The sequence below is a fragment of the Paramisgurnus dabryanus genome, chromosome 13 (genome assembly GCF_030506205.2).
Source record: "Paramisgurnus dabryanus chromosome 13, PD_genome_1.1, whole genome shotgun sequence".
NCBI lineage: Eukaryota > Metazoa > Chordata > Actinopteri > Cypriniformes > Cobitidae > Paramisgurnus > Paramisgurnus dabryanus.
Genome location: NC_133349.1, coordinates 3,938,930 through 3,964,994, shown reverse-complemented (window position 1 = coordinate 3,964,994; position 26,065 = coordinate 3,938,930). Strand labels below are relative to the sequence as shown.

The window sequence follows — 26,065 nt, the reverse complement described above, 5'->3', positions numbered from 1 at the left end:
AGGGATTGTTAGTAGGGAACTAGAGAAAGATAGCAAGACCGTTATTAGGAAGTGAGGTAATGGCGGAAGAGATGGGTTTTTAGCCGAGTCTTAAAAACAGCTACAGTGTCAGCAGATCGTGTCAAGTACGGCAGATCATTCCACAGTTGTGGAACAGCTCCTGATAAGGTACGCGCAAGCGTTTTTTCCCTTTTTGAGATGGCACCACTAGCTGTCGCTTGGTGGCAGAGCACAGGGATCGAGAGGGTACATAAGGCTCTATAAGTAGGTAAAGGTAGGGGTGGTTTTAAAGCCAAGGAGCAGAGCCTTTAATTTGATGCGAGCTGCTACAGTATAGGAATCCAGTGTAACTTGACAAAGAGAGGAGTGACGTGCGCTCTCTTTGGCTCATTGAATACCACTTTTGCCGATGCGTTTTGAATCATCTGTAGGGGTTTGGTCATGCAGGCTGGAAGCCTGGACAGGGCAAGAGCTTGGACTAGGACCTGCATAGCTTGCTCATTTAGGAAAGGTCTAATTTTCCTAATATTGAAGAGGATGAATCTACAAGAGCGAGCGGTGCTGGCAACATGCTCCGTGAAGCTAAGCCGATCATCAATGACCACTCCCTGGTTTTTGGCTGTCCTGGAAGGCGTGATGGTCGAGGAACCTAGCTGAATGGAAAGGTTGTGCTGAATCTTTGGTTCAGATGATATGACAAGCAGTTCTGTCTTCACAAGGTTAAGCTGGAGATGATGATCCTTCATCCCGAGTGAGATGTCCCTCAGGCATGCCGAGATGTGGGTAGAAACCGTGGGATCATCAGGGTGGAACAACAAGTGGAGTTGAGTGTCGTCCACATACCAGTGGTAGGAAAAGCCAGGTTTTCGAATGACAGAGCCCAGGGATGTCATGTATATCGAAAAGAGCAGCGGTCCAAGCACAGAGCCTTGAGGCACCCCGGTATCAAGACGTTGGGGTTCGGAGACGTCACCTCTCCAGGATACCCGAAATGACCTATCTGAGAGGTACAACTTGAACCATAGAAGCGCTGTGTCAGAGACACCCATAGACATGAGGGTCGACAGGAGGAAGATAGATCCAGTAAGATCAGCACAGATGATTTGGAGGCTGCCCTTGCCAGCCTTAGGGCTTCAATGACTGAGAGCAGAGCAGTCTCAGTGGAGTGACCACTTTTGAAACCAGACTGATAGATAGGTCGGTAGGCGGTAGGTTGGTAAATAGACAGGTAGATAGATAGACAGACAAATAAACTGACAGAAAGACAGACAGACAGACTGACTGTTTGATAGATGGACAGAAAGACATGTATAAATGATGCTGCCTACTAAAAATGTCCTAGATTGAAACAGAGCCCATGTACGGCATGCATCCCATCTATAAAAAACACTAGATTAGTTTCACTTAACTATCTAAATGTGCTCACAAGGTTATTGATCAGCTGCTTAGGTAAACACTTCTATCCCACCAGGCTCATGCCAACTTGTATAACGTTTATGTGTCAGTTATTATTGAATTATTAGTGATAGTCACGTATTTAAAAGCGTATTCGTGGTGACGGCCCCTTTCCTCCTAAGCCTTAATTAAAAGCACATTTCGCTTTGGTTTGTACACAATATGAGATGATGCTATTGTATGTGGCAACAGCATGCAACAGATGTGATGCACAGACGTAGAGGGACATACTTCAGTGACTTGCTTAATACAAACTTGAGAAGAAAGTATCAGTTATAAAGACGTGCTGGACTGCGTGATGTATCGAAATGAGTTTTTCAATCAAAACACGCCCGTGTCGAGCCGCTACGTTCAAGCAGAAACAATCTGATGTCTCTAGACCTCGCCCCGTATGCAGAGAGATTTTTATTTAGCCTTTAATATATCAGCCTGCATTATTGATAGGTTTAAAGGAGGTATGATTAAATATAAAGAACGGCACAGCCGTGTGAAATGAAGACTTCCTGAGCAAAGCCATCACCTAACACCACACACACCTAAATCAACCACATCATGATGGCAGCAAGGTTATTATCGACTCAAGGTAAAGTCACTAACTCACAGCATTGGGTCTGTGTTGTTTATTAGTCATATAAAACTGTGACAACTGCAAATATAATAAAAGACACTAATGAGCTGTACAAAAAAATAGCTCATTTTCATGATGAAGTTCATTAGTTTAACTGTAGGTTGTTAACTGTAATTAATGTTCCTATCGCTCAACCGGTAGAGGATTGTGTAAGCAGTGCCAAAGGTTTGGGTTTGGGGAACACACGTGCTTTTGCAGTTGCTTTGGATAAAAGAGTCTGAAAATGCATTAAAGGCGGGGTGCATGATCTCTGAAAGCCAATGCTGATGTTTGAAATTACCTAAACAAACACACCCCTACCCCAATAGAACCTGGACCTTCTTTTGATAGACCCGCCCCACACTTACGCAACCCAGGCAACGATGTCGGTTAGTAGACACGCCCCTTACTGCTGATTGGCTACAAGTGTGTTTTGGTACTCGGCCCGACTCCCTTTTTCAAGTGTTTTGCAAAAATCCCCCATTTAATGTAGATGTATTTACAGATCCAAATGCAATGGCACAAAAATGAATTCCTCTTTAAATCTAAATATATAAAAATACAGAAATTTAAAAGAAATGTGCTAAAACTGAACTTAAAGGGATAGTTCACAGAAAAAATAGACTTCTATCATTTACTTACCCAAACCTCTATGAATTTCTTTGTTCTGGTAAACACAAAGATATTTTGAAAAACTTTAATCAGTCCCTTCAGAAAAACGTGATTATGCGATCGCATGATTTAACCCATAATCAGCCAGAGTCCACATATGAGGGGGGCGCATTTTTTCAAAAACGCAGACTTTTGCAGCATAAATTGCAGATTTCCGTGCGCAAAATATGCGGGTCTTGCATGATTTCATAATCCACGCATTTTCGTAGCAAAAATCACATATATCTTAGCAGAAAGTTGAACATTTTTGCATTTACCTCACACAAGCGCAGCCATGTTCCCTGTTGCCATGCGAACGTTATGAACATAATTGAAAAGCTACAAAAGGTAAAAACAGTTTTTGCAAGTTCCCGCAATTTCATTGCATAAAATTGCATAAATATCCCGTATATTTCATCCATTTATTAAGAAAACGTGCCGCAAGATCAGGGTTTTTTGACCGCAACAATCACAAAAAAACTCAGCGTTTTTTTTGGAAGGACTGTTTAATAAGCAAACAAATCTGAGGCACCATTCACTTTCACAGTATAATTTTCTTTATAGAAGTCAAGGTAACACTTTCTATGAAGCACATGCTTATAATGAATTTTAACCCCCTTTATAATTGTTTATATGTAATTATTACGTTACATGTATTTATAAAGACACAACAACACTTATACACCATTACAAGTACAGTTATAGTTACATTTATAATATATTTATTATTACTTAGAAGTGATGCATTTGCTTATGTGCATATTTGAATAAAGACAAAGCCAGCATTGTTATAACGTCATTATATTATAGTTACAACTTATTAGTTTAGTTCTTTGTCAAATTGTTTTATATTTCTTGTTAATTGCCATGTTGTGAGTTACTTATTGCGAGTCCTAATGCAGTTTATTACCTTTATAAATGCATTATTATTGGCTTTTTAAGTAAAGTGAAAGCATACGATACAATTTCTCTAATGCAAATGTTAAGAAATCATGAAGATGTTATTCATTAAAAAAAATCATGTTGCTGTGTTTTACTAGTATTTATTTCTGAATTTCTGTATTTTTATTTTCATTACTTTATTATAGCCATTATTGTTCAGAAGTTAAATTGGCAAATAAACATTTTAAAATAGTTAATGAACAACATCCTCATGATTTCTTAGCATTTGTATCCTAGGCTTTCACTTTACATAAAGCCATCAATAATGCATTTATAAAGGTTAATAACTGTATTGTGATTTACAATATGGATATTAACAACAATATAAAACTATTTAGTTATTTGACAAAGAACTAAATCTGCAATACTAAGTTACATTAAAAACCAAGTTACATTACAATAAGTTACATTATAAATCAAGGTATAATAGATTATGAGTATGCGCATTGAAAAACAAAAGTTTTGCTTATAAGTAATAATAAAATTCTATATATTTATAGAATATAATAATTACCTATAAACAATTATAAAGTGGGCTATAAATCATCGTAAGCATGGGCTTCATAGAAAGTGTTACCGAAGTCAATAGTTGCTGGCATTTTTGAAAAGCGTGGCACTTCCACGGCAAACAATTAAAAACATACGCCGGCCGCGGGTGTAAAAGCTTTGGTGTACACACATCCTTAAAGTACATTTAAATAACCATGAATTTCAAAACGCAAAGCTGTAATAACCACAGACAGCATAAATTTTTCACGCAATGCTGTAAAAAGAAATTAAAACAACACAGCACAATCCCTTCTGCTGTGTCTATTGCCTGTGAAGGAATAATTATTAGTTAATCTGACTCACCATAAATAAGCACCACGGACTCTTCGATCGCATGCTGGTAACTGAACTGAGAGTCCAGCAGAGCTCGGCTGACAAAAGAGCCGTAATATGTGGACTGATACCAGCCGACGTGGAGATGGTCGATGTTAACGTGCCGCAGACTCCTCATCATCTCCATCTGGTATTGAACTAAAAAGATGAAAAGAGAGAAAGCAGTGAGAGAGAATTAGTTTATAACGTTACTTTGAGGAATGATTGTGCCGGCTAATAAAAAGTTTGACATTTCCAGGACTGTTCATTAGTCAAAGCGATCGGCTCCCAGCTGGTGCATCATGGGAGAGCGTAGGAGTGAGTGAGGTGATTGGGTAGATTCAGTTTTAGTGCCCTGAAAAGTCTGAATCCCGAATTTCCCCAGTCACTCGACCGCAAGTGTAATAAGGAAACCCCTAATGGGTTGATTTTCTGGTGATGTGTGATGAATTAGACGTGTCTGAAGCCCAAGTTCCCAAAAGTCTCGTTCTGGGTTCAATACGAGCACTGTGGCACTTTTTACACCAACAACAGTCATTAACATACACACTGTCTATAGACTATATAAAAATTCAGGCGAGAGCGAGGTTCCCAGAGGATTAGTAAGACGAAATCCGCTGAGATGTCAATGCAGGTGAAGAGAAGACAACAGTGAACTTTAACAAGGATTTCCACGGTGAGAGCTCACTTTCGGCTTGTGCGAAGGAACAACACATCTGCAGGTGAGTCGACAATCACTTTGAACAAACCAAGCCCAACTTTACCACTCAACTTCACTCGAGGAGTATGTTCTTATAAATAATGCTTGTTGAGAATGACCAAATACCTACTGTATGTTACAAGAGACTTGGTTAAAAGAGTGCATATTAGGGCAGCAAGATAAATTGAAATAAGCACAATATCGTAGGGGTGAAACAAAACATTAATAGGGATCGATACATCGATTAAATGTCTAATGATGCAATGCATCGATGCCACATATATCGATATGAGGTACCTTTATTTCGACACTCTTTGCGTCCTCATTTCTTGACATAACGTCCATCTATACATTTCCGCCAAAGCGCCCATTTTGGCGTGGATGCAATGCAGCAACAAGCGGTTGTAGCAGCGAAAACTCAGTGAAAGAGACAGAAGACATTGGGATTGCTATCGGACACAAATCGTGGGTTTGGAAATACACTCACCTAAAGGATTATTAGGAACACCATTCTAATACTGTGTTTGACCCCCTGTCACCTTCAGAACTGCCTTAATTCTATGTGGCATTGATTCAACAAGGTGCTGAAAGCATTCTTTAGAAATGTTGGCCCATATTGATAGGATAGCATCTTGCTTGTTGATGGAGATTTGTGGGATGCACATCCAGGGCACGAAGCTCCTGTTCCACCACATCCCAAAGATGCTCTATTTGGTTGAGATCTGGTGACTGTGGGGGCCATTTTAGTACAGTGAACTCATTGTCATGTTCAAGAAACCAATTTGAAATGATTCGAGCTTTGTGACATTGTGCATTATCCTGCTGGAAGTAGCCATCAGAGTATGGGACATGGTCAGAAACAATGCTCAGGTAGGCCGTGGCATTTAAACGATGCCCAATTGGCACTAAGGGGCCTAAAGTGTGCCAAGAAAACAACCCCCACACCATTACACCACCAGCTTGCACAGTGGTAACAAGGCATGATGAATCCATGTTCTCACTGACTCTACTGTCTGAATGTCTCAACAGAAATCAAGACTCATCAGACCAGGTAAGATGTACAGTCGAGATGTACGCCCCAACATTAAATTACACATTAAATTAAGTACAATGTTGTTACAATGCTAAAAACAAAGTTGCAACTACTGCGTAAGCGCCATATGCTAGCATTTAGGCTGAAGTTCTATTGACGTTACAGTTATGTTTTGCAGGTCCATACAAAAAAACACAAACTTAGCACTCAGAAACGTCCATTAACAATCTCCAAACAATTGGTTATTCCTCAAAATCTGTATCTTCATCTGATACAGACTCAAACATAAGGTCTGTTTACACACAAAGAGATACTGAAAGGAGCTGCTCTGAGAAACAGCCAATCAGAGCAGAGCTCAACATTATTATTCATGACCCTTTCAAATAAGGCAAAAATAGACCATTTCATTCTGGGGACAAATGAACATGTAAAACCGTTTCTGGATCATTTTTGCACTTAATAATAGTCATAGTTAATTTAATAAAGCCACATACCCATGTCAATATCAGTGAACATAATCAAAGCTTCAGGTCAATGCAGAAAGCAGAGTGAGGTAATGCTTGGTTTTCTTAAAAAGAGTGAAACATGCAACATATGTTTGATATTTTATTTTTTTAAATAAAAAAATTACGAAATTAAAATGATAACCATACCCTATATCGCACTATTCCCAATATCGTGCAAACCTAGTGTGTATCTTCATGACGTCGATTAAAATCCACGTACATGGAAGTTTAATGGTCTGTTACAGCTTTAGAAACACAGGAGAAGAATTAGACACCACATGCTGAAGTGCTGGATCCGGATACGCTGTCAGTTTTATGTGACAGCCCACCGAATCTCAATTCCACTAGATGACAATGAAGAACAGAAAAAGTGAGAGAAAGAATATCATGGAAATTGCCTTGAGGAATTAAACGTCTGTCCAAAGTTGTTGGAGCATCACAGTGGATGGTGCCAATATTACTGAAAATCAAATACTTTCGTCAAGTATACTTTAAGCAAGTAAATGCATGTGCTTCTGTGGTGCTGTCAAATAGATGGTATTGTTAACCTAGTAACCAACAGTAAATAAAACATGGCACGTTTAAAAAAATGGAGACAGTAGTGCATTTAGCTATGATTGGCAAGTTATAAATTTACTAGCAGTGCAGCTTTTAATTGCCTAACTAATAAGTAATCTCATTGACAACAAGCACACATCCATAGCCTATCCTACTCGTTTGTGAGCCGTCATTGACAAGTACATTAACCCTGCGCGTGCTGTTTGCTTGACTGTTATTTGAGATTAAACTTAATTTACCGCTGGGTTAAGCAGATCTCACTTGACTCTGTCGTTTTTGTGACGTGGGGCAGTCAGCACATGATCTTTTAAAATCCGTTTACAAGACAAATGCTGTTGTCGTTAAATATAAAGTTTACATTGCGTTGTAAAAATGATGAAATTATCTTCATGCTAATTTCATAATGCGAATGTATTAACACAAGCATTTTATTCTGCTATAATATTTAACACTATAAACAATAATATGCCATTTTATATACAAACTATAATTATATACTGGCATGCACATTAGGTTCATGTTGGTCCAATTTGATTCCCACAGTTGTCATCGTCGGTCTCATTCTCAGCCTTCTTCCTATTACGAGGTGTTAGACTGTAAAAAATGCGCTACACATGGCATTTTAAAAACCAGATGGTTTATTTATAGTTCGAATACGGATATTTCACTTCATGTTCGAATGCATATTCGAATATCGAATAAAAAGTGACAGCCTTAGTATATGTAAATATGCATACATGCATGTATAATTTTAAGAAAAAAATTATATTTATATATTAAGTATTTATATATAATATAAATTATGCATAAATATACAAATGTATATACACATGTAAACATTTCTTAAATATATACATGCATGTGTGTGCATTAATCTATACAATTAATTATACGCTAGGGATGCACCGATACCACTTTTTTGGAATACGAGTGCGAGTACGAGTACTTGCCGATACAGAGTACTTAATAAAAAACATGATTTAAATTTACAGGTAACAGCTTTAGTCATATAATTTAACAAAAAAACAAGGGACTAGTTTTCCAGTTTGTTTGTCTCTCAGACCGTGGTATCGATCCCTGGTATCGGGGGACTTTTAACGAGTACGAGTACTTAAGAAAATGTGGTATCCAGGCCGATACCCGATACCAGTATCGGTATCGGTGCATCCCTATTATACACAATTCACACACATATATGATGTAAGCAAAAACTTTTATTCTGTTTTAGATTAATCGCAATTAATCGTTATGCATCCTTATTTCGCATAAGTCAAAAACCACCTCAAGCGAGCATAAAAATCTTTTTTTGTGAATTAAGGGATTTTTTTGAAATTTTGCTTTTTTATCACTTGTTTCTTATGCAATACTTAAAAATGTGCATAAAATCGGGATAATAAAAACCAGCTAACAGATAATAAAATTCAAAGTTAAGAGAGTTATGCATTTAAAACTGCAACGCCTGCTAGAATTAACAATGACTACCGTTTACATGCACCCTCATAATGCAATTATAATGAGATTTTGGAAATACAGCAATTACACGTCATCTCATGTAAACACAATAACCTCATTAATCACAGCAAGTATAATCATATTAAAACATTTTTATAGACACCAATATAGTTATAGTCTGAACTAGCCTTAACTTTGGAAATCCGATGATACAACAATTAATATTCAGCATTGACTAAATCTTTCTGTGAACCGACAAAAACTCCAGCAGTGAATCTGACACCCATTTGACTGACATCACATCACGCAACGTCACTACAAGACTGCAAATCAGACAGACGAATCTCCAGAGACACAATATATCTCCAAACAAACATCAAAATCTCCAGAAATATCAAGAGGATCTGGCCTCCATTATGGCTTTGTGAATGTACAAAGGGTAAACACAACTCTACAACTGGTGTTGAATCAGTAAAAACAACTAAATCATAAGAAAGCCCAAGGCCATAATATTTCCCTGAAGACAGAAATGTTTGATGTGTACGGACTTGGGACTCTGAAGGACTGAACACAGTAATGTACGAAAACCAAATAACCCTGAATTCTCCGGCTGGCTTCTCTTTGAAGTCAACTAGAAATATATTTACAGCCCATTTTAACTCTTTCACCGCCAGCATTTTTTAAAAAAGTTGCCAGCCAGCGCCAGCGTTTTTCATGATTTTCATCAAAGTTTAATGCCTTCCAGAAAATGTTCTTCTTTAAATAAATAAACATACAATATACCAAATGAAAGAACAGACCCTCTGCTTTCAAACAAAAAAAACCGTTTCATCCTACCTTAAGTGGTTCTTTTGCAATCAGCTTTTGAATATGGGTAGGTTTTTGCAAAAACACCATATTTTGAGCAAAAAGCAGAGATAATTCCATTTTTATGACGGATTTTTCATAGAGATCCCATTCAGAGCGATCTTTAAAACAGACATGGACATGCAGCAGCTTGCCATAGGGCAATACTTCCGGTTTTAAAAAGTTGCGGAAGGGCGCCACCTGGTGGATAATAGCGGTATTGCGGAAAGACGGAATATCTCGTCATTGGCGGGGAAGCGTTTTCTCTTAATTGACGAGATATCTCGTCAATGGCGGGGAAAGAGTTAAAAAAGGCTACATTTTGCAAATTACGAATTCAAACACTTTGAATAATGTGCTCTATTTAATCGTAAACTGAGAAAATAAACAGGGTCAACGTAGGTTTCATGTCGAAATTATAGCATAGTAACAGCAGCAGAAAGGTACTTATGTCACCCCTGTTGCATTTTAGACCCTTGATAAAAGCACAAGGGTTATTTTCCATCTCTGCTACACGCTCCAGCATCACTTTCAACACTCGAAACAATGATATTCTCGTGAGAAAAAGCACTTTTCCTAATCGCTGCTAGTACTTTACTATCCACGCCCATCTCAGCCATCTTCCATTGATGACATGTGACACGCAGCTCCGCCAATCATTCATCGAGCCTCGTGCATGGAGAGAATCAGTATTAGTGTGCGTACCACCGAGGCCTAACAACTAAATTCATCATCCCTCCGTCTTGACAAGCAAACACTGAATATGAATGAGATACTGAGATGTAATTTGCTTCCCAAGAAACTCTTGGTCTGCTGAGCTTACGCAAGGTGTTTTTAAGAACTAAACATGCGAAACTTCAAGTTACAAAATAAACAAACACGCACACGAAAACCACTTACAGTCCCACTTTTAGCAGAAAGACGGCTCTGCAGACACCCAGATCCCTACAGTCCTGTAAAAGCTGATCGGTGTGAGGCAATACGTTCTGCCCGAGATGCAATTTGCATTCCCATGAAACCTTCACAATGACACTTTCTTGATATGAAACGCTCTAAAAATACCCACACCAAATGAGACGAGGACAAGTGGACGCTTTTATGGAAGTTTCACAAAGCAAAAGATATGAAACATTGACTTTGTATTGCTACAATAATACTAATAATGGTTTTGACGTTTACAAAATCTATTTCGGAAATCAAGCATGTGATTGGTTGGCTGAATGCTGAACTAATCTGTGTTAAGGTAGCCGTCTGATCTGACTACAGTCACACATTTTGGGTTGTATAGAAAAATTGTTTAGATGGAGAGTTACGAAATGAAACCGAGCACTTTTTTTGAGTCTGCGCTCGTGGCAGGCTGCACAAAAATTAATCAATGGGCCAGTTGCACCAGCTAGGCGTAAAATAAGTTGGGGGGTAAGCACTAGGGGTGTTGTTGTTGCGATACGATGCGGTATCGATTGCCTCCATCTGCGTTGTTTGCGATATATAAACCGATTATTCACTGCAATTATGATATGATTTAATTCATTTATCGATACTTTAATATTACGAGCCTAGTTAAGCAGTTACATTTTTTTATACAGCCAAAATATATAACATGAACATTTAATTAAATTCTTTAAAACAACTACAACTGTTTTTTGCTGCATTGCATTCACTTGCCAAGACTAGCACATGAAAATAAGCGAAAATGGGCACTTCGGAAATATCAATATTTTATGTGTGGCATCGATGCATTAATTAGATTTCTAATAAAATGATGCCTCGATGCCACTCATAAAATAGCGATATGAGTTACGTTTATTTTGACACTCTCCGCGTCATCATTCCATGATGTAACATCCATCTACGTATTTCCGAAGTGTGCATTTCCGTTTATTTTTATGTGTTAGTCTAGGAAGTTAAATCCATATCAATGTATTGTAACACCCCTAGTAAGCACTACGTCGGCTTTGTAAAAAATGTTTATGCCTGTTGCACCATCATCATCACATTAACTAAAGAAAGCCTGTTTGCACAAAAAGTTTGGTGAATAATTTTAACAATTCTGAAATAAAATGAAATGAAACAAAGCTTTTAATAAGTTTTATGCTTTGTCTTTGTAAATCTTTAAGTATATGATATAAGAATTTCTTGGTGCCATCTCTCACTCTGCATGCATAAAAGCTTGCATATGCATTAGATGCGCCAATGGTTGTCAATTTTATTATTTTTATTTTGCAATAGAAACTAGTCAACACTTTATACTTACACCTAGAGATAGAGGTAGGCAAAATAGATTAATCGGCACCGATAGTTCATTGATGGAGCAATAGGCTGTCTGCAAAAATCCATGCTGATAGTTTTTCCAAGTGCGTCCATTGCTTCATATCATTATGAAGTAATTAATTTGGTGACTAAGATGCTGCATTAGCATAAAAACAACAGAAGGAATCAAAGTTTGTCGTCAAGGCTGACAGGACGCTAATAACAGTAGTACATAAAACAATTACACAAAAATGCATTCAGATAAATCCAGCTCAAATTTCATGATTATTACCATCTATTTGCATTTGTTTATATTCAGATAGTTTATCCATGATTTAGTCAGCTAAGCTCCATATTTTTAGTTAATAAATGTCAGATAGCGAACTGTATGCAGCTGTCGGCTTATTTATCCAACAAATAAAAATCTGATTTTAGTTCTTTTTTATTATTACTGCAATACAAATTTTGTTATTTTGATTAGGTAATCATTAGGTATTAAAATAAAAGCAAATTAAGTACAAGACTTAATTTATGTAATTTAAAAGGTTACCAGTGCAAAGTATTTATTTCAATACTTAACAATATAATTAATAAATTATTATTAATACATTTCTTTTATTTAGCACATTTTCATGCTTCAGTACTGTTGTTTTATTACTTTTGGAATTTTTTAAGAACCGTTTCATTTTAAGTGTTTTAATGCCATTTTAAAAACTATCGATCGATTAATCGGTTATTGGCAAGTACGGACTAACCTAATTATCGGTATCTGTAAAATCCACTATCGGTTGACCTCTACTTATGCCTACCTTTGACTAGACGTAAGATTTTACACCCGGCGCAATGCAGCGCAATGCGCGACACAAGTTTCTTTTGCTAGTTTCCACCCTGCGCAATTATCATTTTCACGTTTAGTGCCACGTTGTGTAAATAGAAAATGCATTTGTGCCCCCTTTTGCGCCCATGGGCGTTCTGGTCTGAAAAAGAGATGTGTTCAGGCGCATTGTTGGCGCGTTGCTATTTTGAGGAAACTAAAATCGACTACGCCATTGACCAACAAAAACCTGTTCTTAAGTCTAAAGTCAATGGCGCAATGTGTTTTTTGTTATTTAAAGAGCGCATTAGAAATATGCGCCTATAAATGGGACGACAACGCGGGTTTGCTTATCATATACATGAATACGCAGCAGCACAAAAACGCTTTTAAATATGAACAATTAAAGGAATGAATGTAAAAGATTATTATTGAGTCTCTTGGACATAAATGAGGACTAGAGACGAAGACAAAAAGAGCTGCTTCACCTGCAGCCTGGTAAGTAAATAAATGCTTTGCTTTAAACAAATGCATCTGTTTTTAAATGTTTTTTTTTTTAAATGCTACCTCACGGATTTATTGTATATGATTACTCTGTCCCTGTGGATATGGTGAGTTGAGAAACATTTTTAAGTAATGCTTAAAAAAAGCTAATGACGCTGTCCAAGTGCTGAAACGTTCGGAGAGCCGTTTGTAAATTCTTTATCTCCTGTTTGTTACAAATAAAGTATTTTTAGAGTACAAACCTTTTCTTACATACTTGTAAAATTGTTTTTTGATGATATTGGATAGCCATACATTTAAAACAATTAAAATCCTGCTTTTTTACTTCCATGACTAAAAGAAAACGGGTTTTAAAGGTTTTAATAAAAAAATTACAATTTCAATACAAGTGAAAAACAACACAATTATTTTACATTGATCTTAAATTGGGGATCTTCTTCCTCCGCTTAGTTTTTCAGTTTACAAAGTCCGTCATCTAAATAGGGATTAGACATAGCGCCAGCGCAACAGGCTTTTAAAGGGGATGAGAGATGAGACTCTCATTGGTTTATTGCACATTACGCCCAAAATACTCCCATTACTCATTAAAAAAATAGGACCAACCCTTTTCGACCATGCGCTCGGCTCACAAACCATTTTTCCCGTCGTTAAATTAGCAAAAGTGGATTCAGACATGCCCATTTTGACCGTGCGCTGTGCGCTTTAGACAATGCACTTAGATCAATTAAATAGGGCCCCTAGTCTCTAACTTACGCTATGGCAACATGTGTAAATTCTACGCAGGACGTAAAGTGCATTTTATGTGCAGATAAGTCCTGGGTGTACACCCAGCTAGTTCAACCGGCCCCAGGCGTGTCTGATGCAAGAGACAAAAATGTGCATTGATGGATATGATGGTCCTGAAATAAAATCGTAAAAACTGAAAAACATGTTTAAAGCAATTTCTTTTTGCAATTTTAAAATGATGCTTAATATCAGCTCTGTATAGAGATACAACTATAAGGAAAAAGTTAAACGTGACAGCTCCTCCAGCGCTGCCAAAGTAAAAAACTTCTGGTGCCTCATTCAAAAATAAAAACTTTCCCTTTGAAAATAAAATGGCTGCATTAATGCCGTTTGAAGGCAGGTATTTCACAACAATAATTCGTCTCCTTGATCTTCACAAAACGCCAGTCTGGTTTGGAACGGAGATTGCAGCCTATTGCATCCTACTATTGCGTATGTTAAAGTTTCTCATTATGGCTGCTTTGTGCGAGTCAAACCCAACCTGTCCAAAATCACACGCACTCGGTTACATTACCTAAGGAAAGGAACATTAATTTCATGATACATTGAGTTCCACTGTGTGAAACACAAGCCGGGTGGGAGTCAAATACGTCATTACCTGGATGAGCAGTGACATTTGATTTGTCAGTGACTGTGCTGGAAAATTCTTGCACCCTGACGAAATTCACCATTAGGCAACACGAAGTCTCTATATAGAGTGACACGGGTAATAAGAGTGAAGAGACGGGAGGGGGAATTATTTATTGCGTTTTTCGCAAAGGGCTGATTTCTTAGTGTCAAGGCTAAAGCATGAATTCAGTTTAGCAAACAGGCTCTTCAAACGCGCCACCAATAACTGGCATCTGCAATTGCATGCTTTCAAATTCTCTCATTTTTATGCATCGTTCCAGAAAACAGATTTTTCATATCTCCTATTCAAAAATAAATGCATCAGGTCACACAGCAAAAAGCCAACTGCAATGTATACCGGTATATACAATATAACACAACATATGTGTAATATTTACATACACTGCAAAAAATAAATGTCTTACTTGTTTTCCAGTATAAATATTTAACAATTTTTTAATTGAGATAAATTTACTTGATAAGCAAAGTGGCTTAAATTCTTGTTTACTGATAAATTATGAAATGTAAGAGTTTTAAGTTTATGCTTAAAACAAATAAAAATATCTGCCAATGGTGTAAGAAAAATTTAAGTTTCTTAATTTAACTTAATTTAAGCTTAATCTTAAAGTATTAACCTCTTGATTTTCACCAGGTATTTTAGTAAACAAGATTTGATATATTAAGCCACTTTGCTTATTATGTAAATGTATCTTAATTCTTACTGTGCGTTCACACCAGACGCGAATAAATTGCGCCTTTCGCGTGTTGTTGGACACTTGAACATTTTGAGTTAACTCGCTTTATTTGCATGTGACATTTGCACATGAAATTCGCATAATTCGTGCATGAAAATCAGAAGCAAATATACTCAATCTGCAGGCTTTAGCTTTTAGTCTCAATATGTATATAATTAAATTGAGTAAAGAGCGTTTTTTACAACTTACCAAATTTTCCGACCTTCTCACTTACTTTCTTTCAAGCAAGATCCTTTTTATTCTTGTTTCTATAAAAGTACGAAAATGTGTCGTACAAGTCCAGGTGTCCACATACAACGACAATTAATTTCTGCCCCAGCTCTCTATGTCGTAATCACATCAACACTAAAGCAAGCTTGTTATTGGTTAACTTTGCGCAAATATCCACCAAAGTTTAGATTTTTCAACCTGCCCTTAAAGCTCAATTCACACTGCCTCATTTGCGCCACCTCATTCACGCGAATCATGCCGCAGGATTGATCGCATCTTTGCATTGACTTAACATGTAAATCACTCGCGCTTAACGCTTCATTCGTGTCTGCTGTGAACGCATCATAAGATACTGAGAAACGAGACAAAAAAGTATAACATACATTATATGCATACTCAAGTTTGTTATTTCAAATGTAGGCATGCGATATGCGCGCTCATAATTGAAGTGACGTGGTCGCAATGCGCGTTTTTTCCAGGCGCGTCCGCAACACATCGAGTTAAAAACATCTCAACTTTTCATAATGCTGCAAGCGCACCACAGGTCATGTGACAAGAACCACACATCTTTAGGCGTGACATGTGACGGACCCTTATATTGTATTTTTATACTATTTGCATTTAATAGATATTTTACCTTGAATCCACTGCAAGTCGCTTTGGATAACATTAATGCAGCTTTCACATAGGACGCGGTGTGCGCTGTGCTGCGTTATGAAACCCATTCATTTCAATGGCTTGCGCCACGCGAGGGCGGTTTTTTGTTGCGTCGAGCAAAGCGCGAGCGCAGCCGAGCGCAGCTTGCGCTCACGCCGCGGTCAAATAGTTTAACTTTTGCACTGCGCTCTGTGACGATTACCCACGTGGCCAATAGAAACGGGGCATACAAACAAGCAAAATGGATGAAAAGCTTATACTGGGAATTCCCGGAGCTTTATAATACAAGTTTATACTCCTACAGAGACACCTACGAACACATAGCAATTCAAGTTGGCATGTCAGGTGTGTTTTAAGTCAGGTAGCTTGTTGTAGGTAGGCAGCTTAAATTTACGTGAAATGGAGACGGGCAACATCAGTCTCTGTATTCCTTATCGACTATTTAACGCAAATATAAACACTGCAGTAATTTATTGAAAACCCCGCCTTACTTTGGTCAGGCCATCAGAGCACAAATCGCTTGGCTGCGCTGAACACAGCGGCGAGCGCAGCGCACACCGCATCCTATGTGAAAGCCACATAAGAGTCTGGCAAATAAGTAAATGTAATGTATATATGTGACCCTGCCTGAGAAAACCAAGCTTTGTGATTTAAAGTTTTCTGCATAAAATCATCCTAGATAATGTCAAGAACGTTCAGTGAAAAATAACCTTGAAATCTTTAATATTGACTGAGTTTGATTGATATTAAACTTTGATGCTTCAAATCTCCTCACTAGATTATGAGACTTCACAGATTTCACAGACAGGGTTGCATTTATTTTATAACTAAATATATTTGATACCTTAAGAAAACAAATTAGTTTTGGTGAATTTTACACAAAATGGCACCATATAATGATCCACTGGTCCAAATTGTGAAATTTCAGTTCATGGATTCGCATCGGTGTCTGAAACACAGCATTAGGTAATGCACTGCTCACCCTCACATTGTTATTCATGAAGGGTCTGACTTACAAGTGCTTGCTTATTATTGGCCATGGCTGATAGACTGAGCCTTGGGCTAGAAGACATCCAGTATAATGTCAGCAGAGTTTCACTCAACTCTCCATCAGGAACCGCACCCCTTATCAAAGAGAACCAGGACATTAATCCACAGATCAAGGCCGCGTTTTCAGCGACGCAACAGCGCACCGCAGGTACGTCTGTAATGTGCTCCTGCAAATCCTAACAGCACGCATCTGATTTACAACCAATTCACCGTACTAGTGCACCCGAAACACAGCGAGATCTTCCTGATGCTCAAGTCAGATAGGAGACCATGAATAATTAATTTCTTAGAGGGATCTTCAAACACAGTCAACTACAGGCACTATTATACTGTAGCAATAACATGTTTGGGTTCAATACCATAAGGCAGTAGTTTTCAAACTTTTTTAGTTTGAACCCCCTGACCTAAATTATTTACTTAAGTACCCCCTGACTTTTTAAGTTAATATTTCAATAATTTAATAGCACATTTGTAAAAAAATTATCAGTCGTATTTTACAAAATAATTTTTATTAAGATATAAAGGTATCTCGTCAATTAAGAGAAAACGCTTTTTCTGCCAATGACGAGTTTTTACGGCAATCCATATTTTTTGCTATTATCCACTAGGTGGCACTCTTATACAACTTATAAAATACAGAAGCATCCACTGATCGAAAAACAGTAAAAATTGTGTATGTTTGGATCATCGCTCTGAATCTGATCTCTCATAAAAGTCCTTTACAAAAATGCAATTTTCTCAGCTTTCTGCTCAAAAATTTTGTATTTTTGAAGAAACCTACCCATATTTGAAAGGTGAAAAAAAGAACAAATAAAGTTAGAAACAAAACAGGTATTTTTGTTTGAAAGCAGACTATATTCTTCATATTCTATTTGGTATATTTAATGTTTATATATAAAAAAAAAAAAAAATTGGGAAGGCATTGTGAAAATAAAAAAGCTGGCGCTGGCTGGCAGATTTATTTAAAATATGGTACATAACAAGTATCTCTCTATTTTGCATGAACTCCTCAGCTTTCTGATGTAGTGTTTAATGGTCACATGACATTCAGATTAAAAATAAAATATATGTATATTAACTCTTTCCCCGCCATTGACGGGATATCTCGTCAATCAAGAGAAAACGCTTCCCCGTCAATGACGAGTTTTTCCATCTTTCCGGAATACCGCTATTATCCACTAGGTTCCGCAACTTTTTAAACCCGGAAGTATTGCCCTATGGCAAGCGGCTGCATGTCCGTGTCTGTTTTAAAGATCGCTCTGAATGGGATCTCTATGAAAAGTCCGTCACAAAAATGGAATTATCTCTGCTTTTTGCTCAAAATGTGGTGTTTTTGCAGAAACCTACCCATATTCAAAAGCTGATTACAAAAGAACTACTGAAGGTAGGATGAAACGTTTTTTTTGTTTTGTTTGAAAGCAGAGGGTCGGTTCTTTCATTTGGTATATTGTATGTTTATATATTTGAAGAAGAACATTTTCTGGAAGACATTAAACTTTTGTGAAAATCATGAAAAACGCTGGCGCTGGCTGGCAACTTTTTTTTAAAACGCTGGCGGTGAAAGAGTTAAACATAAAAAACATATTTTGTGTGTTTTATTTAGAATTTTTAATTTTTAGTATATTTACATTTTATGATTTAATTTGTATTAATTGTATTTTATCAATTCACAAACCCTATGCAATTCCCTTTCAAACCACCAGGGGTTAACGAACCCCAGTTTGGGAAACCCAAGCGTGCCGCACAAACCCTGAAAAGTGAAGCCAAAACGTCTCGATCACCCCCTAGTGACTGGTCCCAGTATAGGTCATAAACCCCGCCTCCCCCATGTTATTCTATGGGACTTGAGACCACCTAAACAATTAAATTACACTTAAATTATTTTTTTCCGAGAATGGTTTCTGTCATTAACTGTAGTTTTTATCAAGCTGATGTAAATTCCAGTGTTTGTTTTTAAAATAAGTGTGTTTTTAGTTAGTTATTTAATGCCATAAAAGCAGTGGTGTCACGTCATGATTGACAGCTGTCATATGCGCATTCTGCGAGAGCGAGGGTGGGGTCTTGAATTCACGGCTTTACTTCCTCACTACTGCGCAGGACTGGTCCCGAAATCACTACTGCACAAACTCAAGAGCCAAGATGTCAGCGCCGTATCAGGACACTGGCGGCTTCACTTTTCACCAAAAGAAGAGAGCGAACGGGCGTCGTCCATCTTTTTTTACAGTCTATGGGGAAACCCTGCCAGAACGCATTGAGAAAATTCTAAAGTAAGGCCACGTTAAATTTGTTTGCCAATAATAAAAACCTTAAAATTTAATTGTACATTTTTAATGTTTTATATATTTAAGCAGTTTAAGCACGTTTCATTTAATGCAATAATACCCAGAACGGGCTGTTTAATAGGTTGGATGTGAAAAATCGTTAAAATACATTATTATTATAAATCTTTTAAGGCAGTACTGCACTGTTAAAAAGTTTTAAATACAGCCACTAAAACAGCCTTGCCTCTGAATTAAACATTTAATATAACCAGAATCACTGCAATTTCACAGAATAACCACACAAAAGAATGATTATCGATTTCAACTTCATATTCATCACAACGAACCCGGGGCAGAAAGACAATGGCATGACTTCTTCGGGGCTGCAGCGGTGAGGTCTGCATTATGCATGCGACTCAGCCCTCCAAAACTGCAATTCTCTAATTTGATACGGCTGTGCAGCCTGCGTGACGATACTGCAAAATGGGCAATCTGAAAAAAACCCACACACTTTATTCCAAAAAGATTGAGTCCAGACATGTGAAAGCACGCACGAACAACAAAGATCAACATTGGGCTCCTCTGACACCTATCATCAATTTTAAATTCAACAAGGATCCTCCTGCTGTGGCTACCGACTGCGTCACTGCATCCACCTGGCAAGGCTTCCCGATGGCACTTGAAGATGCAGGACGGAGTGCGGGATGCCTGCTTCATTTAACAACCGTGATGTTCAAACACGTCCTGGGACCCCTGCGTTCTGTTTGGTTGCGCTCTGTCTAGTTGTTTTTAAACCAAAAACGCATCTTATGCAAACATCCCCTGACAAACCCTTTCTTAAAAAAGCATAAAGTTGACTACATCTTCAGTCTAACCACCAAACTTTGAAAACTTGTATTTTGCACATTCATGTATTTGGCCTTTAGAACAAAGGGAATTTTTTTATCATACGTTATTAATAAAAGTGATTGTGGCATCTTACATGAGGCTTTGACTTGCTGGAGAAAGCAAGAGATATGTACGGTATATCACTATTCATCCCAAAATGACTGAGATATCAATTTTGATCAATATCACCCAGCCCTAATCTTTGCTTTTATCAGTATGTGTGCTGCCTTGGGATCAATCTCAAGAACTATGCATTAGTAATGCAATGCTCTACCAGATGAGCTACAGGAACATAAATATGCCCTCTACCCCAACTGAGGACTATCGATGTGGTGTAGTCCAGTGTTTCTCAACCAGAGGTTGACAGACCCCTAGTGGACCATGAGGTGATTGCATGGGGTCTACAGATTATTGACAGCAAGTTGAAAGTAAATTTAGTCTTTAAGTCACCATATGCATGCCACAAATAAAATGAATAAAGTAACATTCATATGGATCTTTAATACATGTCTGTAATAAACTGATATTACCAACATTAAAAATTGAAGTTCTTTAAGTATCAACTATACATTTAATAAAATACTGATTAGCCACAAGAACAATGCTCTACATCCTTTATACATCTTAGTTCATGTTAATTTCAGCATTTACTTATGCACAACCTTTGGTTTAAAAGATGTATGTTAAGATGGGTTAATGCACAACAAACTACCATGAACAACTGTATTGACATTAAAGCAATAGTTCGGACAAATATAAATATATGGATATATTCCCATGATATATCCATCCTTTTTCATACAAACACATATTCAGATATTTTTGAAAATGTCATAGCTCTTCTAATCTTTAAAATGGATGAATATGGGTCTGTCTCCTTCAAGTCCAAAGAATGTGCATCCATCCTTCACAAAAGTAAATAAAAATGGATCCAGAGGGTAGGGCTGGGCGATAAAATGATATTATATTTACCGTTGATACACCTTTGTCAATAAAGATAGCAAAAAAAACAGTTTGATATGACGCCTGTTAATGCTAGGACTGTACAAAAATAACGATACAGCTAACTATCGTGATACATTTCCCCCGATAGTGAATCGATATTTCAATCAATCTCTACTATCGATATTTTTATTTTATCCCTGTGTGCTTCAAAGAGTTTTTTGTGGGCAAAAATCCTTGATCTTAAAAAAATGCGATGGAATATGTAAGATATTTATGCAATTTTATGAAATGAAATTGCGGGAACTTGCAAAAACTGTTTTCAGCTTTTGCAGCTTTTCAATGATGTTCACGTCACATAATCACGTCACTTTAAAATGTTCCCATGGCAACAAGGGACATGGCTGGGCTTGTGTGAGGTAAATGCAACATTTGTGAAAGTTATGCAACATAACTTTAGGCTAAGATAAATGTGATCTTTGCTACGAAAATGCGAGGATTACGAAATCATGCAATATTTTGCGCACAGAAATCTTCAAAAGCTGCAAAAGTGCGGCGTATTTTAAAAATGCATCCAACGCATAAATATGCAGACTTTGGCGGATTATATGTTAAATCATGCGATCGCATAATCGCGTTTTTCTGGAGGAACACCAAGGCGTTTATGCCGCCGTATGTGTTTTAGTTGTTTCCGATGGAAGCGTCTTTCTTTTCAAAAACGGCAGCAGCTTTAGCGGGCTTTGTCCACGCTAAGCACCAGCACTCTGATGTTTTTGCGTGCTCAGCGCTGAGCTTCGAGAGCTGAATTTTTTTTTTTAACTTGTCAATGTCACTTTTCACTCGGTCGTCCAATCACAGTGGAGGAGGGGAAAAACAAATATTGCAACAACCGAACAACGATCAATTTCAACGACAAAGAAAGCAGAAGTATCACAGCAACCACAGTGGTCAGCTGAAAAAGCTGGCAAGCGCCTACAGTGAGCGTGCGCGTGGCATTTTTTTGACGCATTTAAATGCGTTGGTGTACACACCCCTTGAGATCGCTGTGTTTTTGCAAGCTAATAATGTTGGTTTGTAAAGTTTTAAATATGGATATTTTTATAACAAAATTGCATCGATTACCCTCAGTAGGCCTTTATTTATCCCATTGGAGCCATGTGGATTACTTTTACGAAGGATGGATGCACATTTTTTGGACCCTATATTCATCTGTTATAAAGACTGGAAAAGCTAGGACATTTTCAAAAAATCTGAATGTATTCGTATATAAAAGGGTGAACTTATGTTACTCAGATGGCTTAAGGGTGAGCAAATCATGGGGCAATTTTCATTTTTGGCTGAACTATCCCTTTATTAAGCAAAGAAAACTATATTGCTTATTGTTAACAAATGCATTTACTAATGTTACCAAAACCAAAATAACGTTATTGTTAAGATTTTTTCTAGGACCAAAAGTGTTAAAAACAGGGAATAGGAGCAGGGGTTGTGGGTCCACGTGGACGATTTGAGATATAACGGTGTTGAGAACCACCGGTGTAGTCAGTGTGAAGATATTCCGAAGACTTGGTGAAAGGCCAGGCCCTGAAGACTGTAAACAGAAGCTCATGGGACCAGAGAAGCGTACGAGGAACAAAAGGAGGAGGGGGCAAAACAACAGCTTGAGTGATGGGATGCGTTTGTCAAACTAAGGGCTGCTTGGGTCGCCTCTCGTCCCATTAGAACACGAGATATTGACTGTGTTAAAGCAGCCTGATGTTTATTTATTTTTTTGCGCAGCGGCATAGCGCCGTGTCCCTGTGGCGTAGATGGGTGTCAGGCGCACGCTGGGCTCTCTTAACTAAGATTAATTGCAGCTAATCTTCGATGCCCGATGGAACGCAGCACAAAACGAAGCCTCAGATCCTATTATGCAGCTGCTAGCGAGTAGAAAATTAGTGAGCGCGCCTCGCTGACGCCGGATGAGACGCGGGAGCTCGATATGCTGTTTACTTGCGGCCACACATGCATCTGTCTCGGAGACAGCTGGGAGGACACGTGTGCGGGGTGCATGTCGAGACGACCCTCCCTACGCATTTCACGCAATCTCGTCTCCCACTTTTTTGGCTTGCTGAGAATGAGAACAGAAGGAGACGTATTCTCTCTCCGAACGTCGTCCCCGTGTGCATTTGCAAAGGGTGTATGATTTCATATTTTGCACTTGTTCTGTATCAAGATCCCCTACGGTGGGCATCTAATTACCTGTAGGATTTCAAGTGCAGCAACACGAAAATTCAATAGGACTTACAGGGGCGCAATATCAGAATAATAAGGGCGCGAACGCTTCTTGCTTTGAGCCGCGGGCTTTCTCAGGCGGTGCGATGTGACTGAGGGATTCTCGCCTTTACTTGTTGTCAGATGCCGCAATTACGATGGGCACAAATGAGGGATTTTATAAACATAAGCCGTATAAGCATCTGGTTCTGCTGATATCTGCTATAGACAGACCTGGACTACATATGAGACATAGCAAACGTAGTTTATAATTTACTTTATGGGTACACACTATGACCCTGTCTGTGAAATTTATGCAGGTTAAAGTCTCATGATATAATTTTAAGATGCATTCATTGATTTCAATCTTTGACATGACCTTACTTAGTCAATAAAAAAATAATTTACATAACGTAGGATGATTTTATGCAGAAAACAGTATATCACCAAATATTTTCAAAGACAGGGTCACAGAGTTAGCACTTTTATAGGCATGCCACAAACATACATGTACATGCATACATCCATAAACACTTTATAAAATAAATAAGAAAGGTACGATTTTGCCGTGCGTGATCTAGATGAGATGGCACAGAGAGCTGAATAGTTGAACAGGAGAGATCCCCCGTGTAAACACAGTCTGAGTGCGTTTTATGCAAATTACCGATTCATTAACATTAGACTGAGGGTATGAAGTTATTTATGTGCGTATCCTGAAGTGAGAAACCTTTCTTGCACACTTAAGTACGCAACTTGAGCACACAATTATTACCAAACAGGACCTGATAACTCTAACCCGTACCACATACAAGTGCAACTTCATATTTCAGGCAGTCAGTTAAGGGGAAACCCTCGAGGGAGACGCAAACTATTTATGCAGTATTGCCTTATGGCAGCTAACTGCTTGGCACTCCAGAGAAGCGAAATTAAAATGCATTTGCCAAAACAAGGATTTTTCAACAACTAACCAAAAGACTAAATGAATGAATTACAAAAATTATTATTGAAAATAATAATTTGGCTAGAATCTATAACTCTAAAATCTGTCTGGCAGCATATTTATATCTACTTATCCGCGTGTATATATACATATATATTAAGTTTTAATCCCCATAAAATCGTAAAAAAAAATCTTACTTATTATAGAATATATCAGCTACGTCTGGCTTTCTCCCAAGGGTTTTTCCCCTCCTAGGACTTTTCCCACAGGGGTTTTCTCCTAGGGTTTTTTCAACCCCTGGGGAGTCTGCTGACATTGGCTTAACTTAGCACCCTGTTATATACGTTACATTGTTACTACGATTGCTAGTATTGTTAATCTTAACCGCTGTATTCTGCTGCTTATGTTTTACGATTTTTCTGTGTTTTTTCCTGCATTTATTAATGTAAAGCTGTTTTGAAACAATTGTGAAAAGCGCTATATAAATAAAATTTAATTGAAAATTGAATATAATAAGAACTGATTAAAGGTGGTGTGTGTACATTTTAGCAGCATGTAGTGTTGAGATTGCGAAATGCAACCAACAGCTCACCCCTCAATTTCAAAACGCATATGGTAGCCACCGCAGGACAAACATGTCATCGTCTAAGGATTGCGTTGGGTAATAAAAACAATACAGTTCATTATGTAATGGGGTGTAACAATAAATCGATATTGATCTATTAGGGGTGTAACGGTACGTGTACTGTTTCGGTACAGGTCTTTTGTCACGGTGCACATGTGCACCGAATGGCCGAATGCAATATTTTGTGTGCGGAACATAGGTGGAACATAATATGTTGTGTGCGTTTCCACACGAACATATTAAGCGGCGGAAGTCTCCGCATTCAAGTCTTCTGTCAAACATAATTCGGCCCGCAGAAAGATTTTTATTTACTTAGTTGTATATTTGTTTGATTATTGATGTAAACGTTTATGGGTCCGCTTACGTGTCACGTCTAAAAGCTTGTGTTAAACGCGTGTCAACATGCCTGTTTTGTTATTTCAAAAGTGCGTGAGAGGTTGCGCGTCTTTCGTTGCTACGCAATCATGAGCCGCGCTTTCTGTGACAGCGAGAATTACGGAATGTGTGATCAGATTTTTCATCTGCACCTCACGTCAATCATAACATTCTCACAATGCAATCAGCTGGTCGGGACAGAGAAGAGCTGTAACCCGGGTTGAACCGAACCGTGGCCTCAAAACCGAGGTACGCACTGAACCGTGTTTGTTTGCATACCGTTACACCCTTATGATCTATGCATCGATTAAATTCCCAACGATGCGATGCTGCGATGCCACAAAAAAATATCGATATGAGGTACACTCTCCGCGTCCTCATTCCTTGACGTAACGTCCATCAACACTTCGACTGTTGATTTTATGTTCTCATTGTTCCCTAATTATTATTTTTATTATTGTCAATGTCCCAACTGGGACAGAGACTGTGCCTTTTTTTAAAGAGTTTAATTAAACATTTATTTTATATATTTTGGTTG

The 26,065-nt window shown here is 37.9% G+C and overlaps 1 protein-coding gene across 1 annotated transcript in view; it reads right to left on the bottom strand.

Annotated features, from left to right (window-relative positions):
- The window catches only part of eif3ha (eukaryotic translation initiation factor 3, subunit H, a), an 85,707-nt gene that overhangs the window by 27,865 nt on the left and 31,777 nt on the right, over positions 1 to 26,065 (bottom strand). The window contains exon 3 of the mRNA XM_065298895.1: positions 4,508 to 4,675. Within this exon, the coding sequence (XP_065154967.1) occupies positions 4,508 to 4,675 (168 nt within the window). The remainder of the gene's footprint in view (positions 1 to 4,507; positions 4,676 to 26,065) is intronic.